The following is a 7,128-nucleotide window of genomic DNA, read 5'->3' on the forward strand; positions in this document are numbered from 1 at the left end:
TGTCGGTGCCAGCCTCGGCTCCTGGCAGGATGCTGGGCTGTGGATATGGAATAATGTCCTTCCGCGATCTGCTCCACGGGGCTGAGGATGGAGCCGGGAGGTTTGGGAAGAGGAGCGGCAGCTGCCGACGGGAGACGAGTGGCTGCCTATAAATACCTGCCAGGGAGCAAGGAAGAGGTGGGTGGATTATCCTCCTCACTCAATGAGATAAACGGTTCTGAAGCTTAAACACAGAACAATTTTAGTCTGAATAGTAGGAGAAATGGCTCGGGATGCGGAGATGATGGCAGGAACCGCCTGTGGCGAGCGGCAGGTCCCGGGGCCACGTGGCAGCAGCTTCGCTGCCTCTTTGTCACTCCCGGGATCTTGAGCCCTGGGGGACTTTGCCAGACTCGGCCGGGACGAGCATCCTCCCTCCCTGCTTGGAAAGCTCCTTCAGCAACGCCTGGAACTTAGCTAGAAGAGGTGTGTTTGTCTTCCTTCGGATGCGGTGCTGACTCCTCTGCCAGGGTTTTGGGGCAGGAGAGGAGTTGGGGTGCTGGGAAAAGACCCTGTTCTGGCTCTGGAGTGACCCGATGTGGTGTGTGGCTGTGCAGGTGGTCCTCGGTGTGATTGGCCTGGCTGCAGAGGGATGTGCGACCTCAACCCTGGCCAGGCCAAGCTGGTGGTATCTCCTGCCACACTGGCAGTGCCATCCTTTCATGTCCTGCTATTCCCCATCCCTGCTGTCCCCGGGAGTGCACGGAGCTGGAACCGAGCTCTTGCTGCCTCCTGCTGCTGCCCCGCTTCACTGCTCACGTCAAACCCAACATGTTTTCAAAAACCTTTCAATTTTTAATGAAAACTTCTGTGTTTACACTTTCCTTGGCTTCGGCACGTCGGTATTTTGGTCACCGCCGCTGTTTGGCTTCTCCTGGGATTGGCGATGGCCCTGTGTTCCCGTTAGCCTTGATGAGTGGGGGTTGTTGTTCGGGGCTGGCCGTGGCACTGCAGCAGGATCCCGGCACATCCCAATCTCTGGCAGCACATCCCGGTGCCAGCTGTGCCAGCCCACGCCGCAGCACAGGACCTGACTTGGCGGCATCCCTGATTCCCATGGATGTTCCTCGGTTGCTGCTTGGGAAGGAGACACCTGGAAACCCCAACAGGCTGAGCCAAGGGGAAAAACAAACAGCCCTTGACTTGGAGAGCACTTCCACAAGCTGCCAGTCCTCCCTCTCCTCTCTCCCATCCAACCAGCAGGGTTTTTCCTCAAACCCAACCTTCTCGACTTGAATAATTGCATTTCAATGTCGGCTAATTAAGGGACATTGATGAGCGCAATCGTAAATCCAAGCATAGCCGGAATTCTCATGCAGGATGCTGGGGGCTGTTCCCAGTCCTGCCTCCAGCGAGCTGCTGCTGATCCACCTCCACCTCCAGCACCCAGACACTGAGATGGTGCTCCTCTGCCAAGGGGCCAATGAAACACTATGGAGATGAACTGCTTCGGAGATCTTATGAGTCAAACTGTTACATTTTTGGAACATCATGATGTTGAAGTTCCTTTTCTATTTTTTCCCCAACTTCCCAGGGAAAAAAATATAACTATGATAAGTGGAGAAGCTGAGCTTTACTTTGGGATGACAGGCAGCATGATGGGGGGAAGGAAGGAAGGAAGGAAGGAAGGAAGGAAGGAAGGAAGGAAGGAAGGAAGGAAGGAAGGAAGGAAGGAAGGAAGGAAGGAAGGAAGGAAGGAAGGAAGGAAGGAAGGAAGGAAGGAAGGAAGGAAGGAAGGAAGGAAGGAAGGAGTTGGAGATCTGACTCGGCCTTATTGGGAAGGGGCTGGGAAGATCCTTGTGTGGGATCCTGACTGTGGGGTTCTGCAAGTGCTTTGTGGGGTGGCTGTCACAGCCCCTGGGCACCACCTGAGCTCTTTCTGTCCATCCTCGTCCACCTGCAGCCCTCCCCACATCTCTGGCTGCTCAGGGTTTGTGCTTGTGCGGTGATGGAGGGTGAGGCAGTGCCCTGAAGACATCAGAGGAGATACTGGGGTGGTTTCACTGCTGTGGTGGTGTGGTGCGTGACTCCGAGCTTGGATCTTCTTGTGGGAATGGTCAGAATGAGGTGAAAACCACCCCTGGTTTGCTGGAAATGAGGAATGTTGGTGCTGTTGTCCATGTGCTGCTGGCTGGGCCGGCCTCTGCTCTGCTTTGGTGAGATCCCACTGGGAATGCTGCATCCAGGTGTTGGTCCCCAGCACAGGAAAGACATGGATATGTTGGAGCAAGTCCAGAGGAGGCCACAAGGATGATTATTGGGATGGAACCCCTCTGCTCTAGGTCTCTGAGAAGAGTTCTCTGCTCTTCCTCACCTCTGGGGAGGTGAGGAAAAGCTGAGGGAATTTGGATTGTTCAGCCTGGAAAAGAGAAAACTCTCGGGAGACATTAAAGCCCATTTCAGTGCCTAAAGGGGCTCCAGGAGAGCTGGAGAGGGACTGGGGACAAGGGCCTGGAATGAGAGGACACAGAGAATGGCTTCTCACAGCCAGAGGGCAAGGATAGATGGGATACTGGGAAGGAATTGTTCCCTGAGAGGGTGGGCAGGCCCTGGCACAGGGTGCCCAGAGAAGCTGTGGCTGCCCCTGGATCCCTGGCAGTGCCCAAGGCCAGGCTGGACAGGGCTTGGACCACCCCGGGATAGTGGCAGCTGTCCCTACCCAAAGAACAAGACTGGCTTTAAGGTCCTTTCCAACCCCAAAGCAGTCTGAGATTCTGGGATTCTCCACACCAGAGGTCTGGCACCTTGATCAACGAAGGCCAGGAGCTGGTGGATGCTGGGAGAGATGTGAAGGAGGGATTTGCTGCAGAGCCATTGTGTCCACCTTGCTGCCTGGGCATGGTCCTGGTTCTGCCCTGGAGCTGGAATACATCAGGCAGCCCTGACTGGTGTGAGGCTCAGCTCTGGAGGGGGCTCAGTACTGGACAGGGCTGGCTCCTGGGGACCCCACTAGGACACAGCAGCAGAGGAGACCCCCAGTGGGCCTTAGCTCCTGTCCTGCACCGTGGCTGTGAACACACCAGGCCTGAGAAAATATGTCCATGTGTGTGTCCCTATTGGTATCCATGTGTGTCCTTGTGTGTGTCCGTGTCCCTGTCTCCTGTCCCTGTCTCTGCCATGCCTGGAGCCCTCCCTTTGCCCCCAAACGTCCACATGGCTGCAGCCCCCATGGAGGCTGGACCATCCCCTCCAGAGCCACAGGGGTTGGTGGCTCCTGGGGATAGAGGGGTGGCACTTAGTGGGGGCTGCTCAGCACCACCCTGGCAACCCAGTTCCCCTTTGCAAGGAGCTGTGGCTGCAGCCCCGGGGATGGGATGGGATGGGATGGGATGGGATGGGATGGGATGGGATGGGATGGGATGGGATGGGATGGGATGGGATGGGATGGGATGGGATGGGATGGGATGGGACACAATGGCTCTGCAGCCCCCACGGAAGCAGTGCCACCTCTGCCTTGCAGCGCAACCATGAGCGCGGGCTCGATTGAGCAGGAGCCGTCGCGCAAGCTGGGCTGCTGCGGGGTGCCCCTGATCACCGAGGACATGCAGTCCCTGGCCATCCGCACCCTCTCGGGCACCGACATCACCAAGCACTATGACCTCATCCGCGAGCTCGGCAAGGGCACCTACGGCAAGGTGGACCTGGTGTCCCACAAAAGCACAGGTGAGGGGAACGGGGTGTGTGCTGGGAGCGAGGTGCCCGGTCTGTCCCAGCCCAGGGCTCACTCCTGTCCCCTGCCCTCCACAGGCACCAAGATGGCCCTGAAGTTCGTCAACAAGAACAAGACGAAGCTGAAGAACTTCCTGCGGGAATTCAGCATCACCAACACACTCTCCTCCAGCCCCTTCATCATCAAGGTCTTTGACGTGGTCTTCGAGACCGAGGACTGCTACGTCTTCGCTCAGGAGTACGCCCCCGGTGGAGACCTCTTCGACATCATCCCGCCTCAGGTGGGACCCCAGCACCTCCTGTGGGAGCCTCTGTGGGATGTGGGGGCTCAGGGGGTGCTGGGCAAAGCTGCCCCTGTACTTTGGGCCCATGTGGGAGGGGTGTGGGTACAGGGACTGGGCACCCCTATCTGGGCCAGGCTTGACAACAAGCACCCACAAGCAGGTGTGGGACCCATCACCCATCCCCTGGGAGGTATAAGATCCATCACCTGTCCGTAGGATGTTCTGAGACCCATCACCCTTCTCCTGGGGAAGCTGTGGCTGCCCCATCCCTGTAAGTGTCCAGGGCCAGGTTGGATGGGACTTGAAGCAACCTGGGCTAGTGAGAGGTGTCCTTGCTGAGGGCGGGGCTTTTAACTGGACAATTCTTAAGGCTCCTTCCAACCCAAACCATCCTATGGGGGAGCCTGAGACCTACCACCCATCCCATGGGTAGCTCAGGACCCACCACCATCCCCTGCCTACCCAGACAAAAGCCGCCATGACCATAAGACAGAGATGCGGATGCCCGGGCTGGGTGGCACCCCACAGGGCTGGGTGGCAGGTGGCTGACGCTCTGTCCCCCTCCCTGCAGGTGGGGCTCCCCGAGGAACTGGTGAAGCGCTGCGTGCAGCAGCTGGGCCTGGCCCTCGACTACATGCACAGCAAGAGCCTGGTGCACCGGGACATCAAACCGGAGAACGTGCTGCTCTTCGACCGTGACTGCCGCCGCGTCAAACTGGCCGATTTCGGCATGACCCGCAAGGTGGGCTGCCGGGTCAAGCGCATCAGCGGCACCATCCCCTACACGGCTCCCGAGGTGTGCCAGGCCGGCCGCGCCGAGGGCTTCGCCGTGGACACCAGCATCGACGTCTGGGCTTTCGGGGTGCTCATCTTCTGCGTCCTCACCGGGAACTTCCCCTGGGAGGCGGCGGTGGCGTCCGACGCCTTCTTCGAGGAGTTTGTGCGGTGGCAGAAGGGGCGGCTGGCGGGGCTGCCCTCGCAGTGGCGGCGCTTCACGGACAGCGCCCTCCGCATGTTCCAGCGCCTGCTGGCCCTCGACCCCGAGAAGCGCTGCCCTGTCAAGGAGGTTTTCTACTTCATCAAGTGCGACCTCATGGCCGAGGTGCGGTGCCGGCCCTCCTACCGCTCCCGCAAGCACGCCAGGGACAAGCTCCCGGCCGGGCCCCACTGCCACGAGGCCACCGGCTCCTGCACCCCCGCCCCGCTCAAGAGGACCGTCCTGACCGAGGGGAGCGGAGCGCGCGGCCCCGAGCCCGGCGCAGCCGCCCCGGGCACGGCGAGCAGGACAGACGGACGGCAGGACAAGGGCAAGGGGCAGATGGTCCTGGCCACGGCAATAGAGATCTGCGTGTGACGGCGGCGCGCGGTGGCTGCGCGACCCGCCCCGTGCCCCCGCCCCGGGGACAGGGATGGGAGAGCACATCGTGGTGGTGGCACCAGCCGGGACTGGGCTCTGCGTTTCCCAAAGGGAAAAAAAAAAGAAAAAACAAACAAACAAACAAACAAAAAAAAAAACCCAGAAACACAATCGAAGAGGAAAAGGACAGAACTGGTTGCGCTCTGTAGCGCCGAGGATGCCGATCCCCCCCCGTCCCGCCTGGGCGAGGCCGGTGGCCGGAGCCTAGGCCAGGGCACCGCTTGCCGCTGGGGAGGCTACGGGCACGCACAGCCCTGCCACGGCTGTGCTGCCCCCTCCAAGGCTCCCCCCAGCGTGGAAGTACGGGGAGGGCTCTCCCGGTACGGGGAGGAAGAGGCGGGGGCAGTGGGTAGTGGGGCTCTGCTCCCACCCCGAGCTCGACCCCTGTCCGGGGAGCGGGAAGGCCGATGACCCCGCACCGTGGAGGAGGCCTTTGGGGAGGTTTGGGTGGGTGGTGATTTGCCCTTTCCACTGGTCCCTGCCGCATTGCTGGGGACTGGGAGGGGATGGGGAGGTGGATGACGGGGAGCCGGGGGGTTGCCGGCAGCCCCGGACCCCCGGCAGCCCCAGCTGCCTCCCTGCCGTGGGAGGTGCTGGCAGCCATTGATGTAGCAAGTGTCCCCGTCTGTGTGTCTGTGTGTCCCAGCCACTGCCACTGGCAGCCCCTGTCCCCCTGCCCTGCCCGCACGGCTCAGACCCTGCCGGAGGGATGGGCTCCTCTGGCCGGAGCTGCGCTCTGGGCTGTGCCCGCGGGGCGCGGTGCCGGCCATCCCGCAGGGTGGATGCTCGGGGCCCGGCTGGCTCTGCCGTGCTGGCGTCCCCGTGGCCCCTCTGCAGCCCCTTTGTACCCAGGGACGGGAGGAGGTGGCAGCGGTGCCCCCCAGGCTGGCCTGCATAGCCCGGGAGCAGGGCAGGGGGCTCCGAGTGGCCTCCCGTGGGCCCGCCCGCTTCTCTGTGCTGTCCCCATCACCCCTCCTTGCTGTCACCCCTTCCCCAAACCTGTCACCCTCCCCTGGGGCTGGCGGGGAAGCGGCAGCGAGATAGACCCTGCCGGGGCTGGCTGCGGCGAGGCAGGGCGTGGTGGCAGCAGCCACTGGTGGCCCCTTAGCGACAAGGTCCTGGGGTGGGTGCGTGTGTGTGGAGGTCACACCTTCCCTCCCGGTTTTGGGCACCCAGCAGAGCGGGGAGCTCGCCCCACCGCCGCGGTGGGGAAGCTGTGGGGGCACCCCAAGGCAGGAGCACCCAGATGTGGTTCGGGCCACATGGGGTGGGTGCCGTGGGGCCGCCCCGGTGCCCCAATTCCCCACAAAGGGCTATAACGCTTTCCAGCAGCAGCAGCAGCAGTTTACAGAGCAGGGGCCGCCCCCAGCCCCCGCCGTGCCCCCGACCCCGGCACCCCCGGGCCCGGCGTTAGACGTAGCATTGCCCCACGTAGAGAGCTAGGCACCGGTTTTACTCCTCTTTGCCTTAGGTCCCTCGATGTCCTCGATCTTTCGTGCAATAATGTAGATAAGGGATCCCGGGCGCCCCGGGAGGGCTCGGTGGCACCGCCCGGGGTGTGTTCCAGGGGGTGCCCGGTGTGATTTCTGTCCCCGTCGAGGTCGCTGTGTCTGTAGGTTGTCAGGTTTTTATTTCCAGTTCCCTCAGCTGTCGGGTTTCGGACCTTCTTCCCGTAGGAGAGGCTGTAGTGTCACAGACGTTACCTCAGTTTGTCACTGT

At 61.5% G+C, this 7,128-nt stretch overlaps 1 protein-coding gene across 1 annotated transcript; it reads left to right on the forward strand.

Annotated features, from left to right (window-relative positions):
* The first annotated feature begins 3,104 nt into the window (after positions 1–3,104).
* SBK1 (SH3 domain binding kinase 1) lies at positions 3,105–5,727 on the forward strand. Its single transcript, XM_062503744.1, is given in 6 exon segments — positions 3,105–3,176; positions 3,179–3,238; positions 3,240–3,345; positions 3,421–3,702; positions 3,787–3,989; positions 4,564–5,727. Coding segments are annotated over 6 exon segments (1,506 nt in total). The 3' UTR covers positions 5,347–5,727.
* The last annotated feature ends 1,401 nt before the right edge of the window (positions 5,728–7,128 follow it).

Source organism: Cinclus cinclus, chromosome 16 (genome assembly GCF_963662255.1).
Source record: "Cinclus cinclus chromosome 16, bCinCin1.1, whole genome shotgun sequence".
Taxonomy (NCBI): Eukaryota; Metazoa; Chordata; class Aves; order Passeriformes; family Cinclidae; genus Cinclus; species Cinclus cinclus.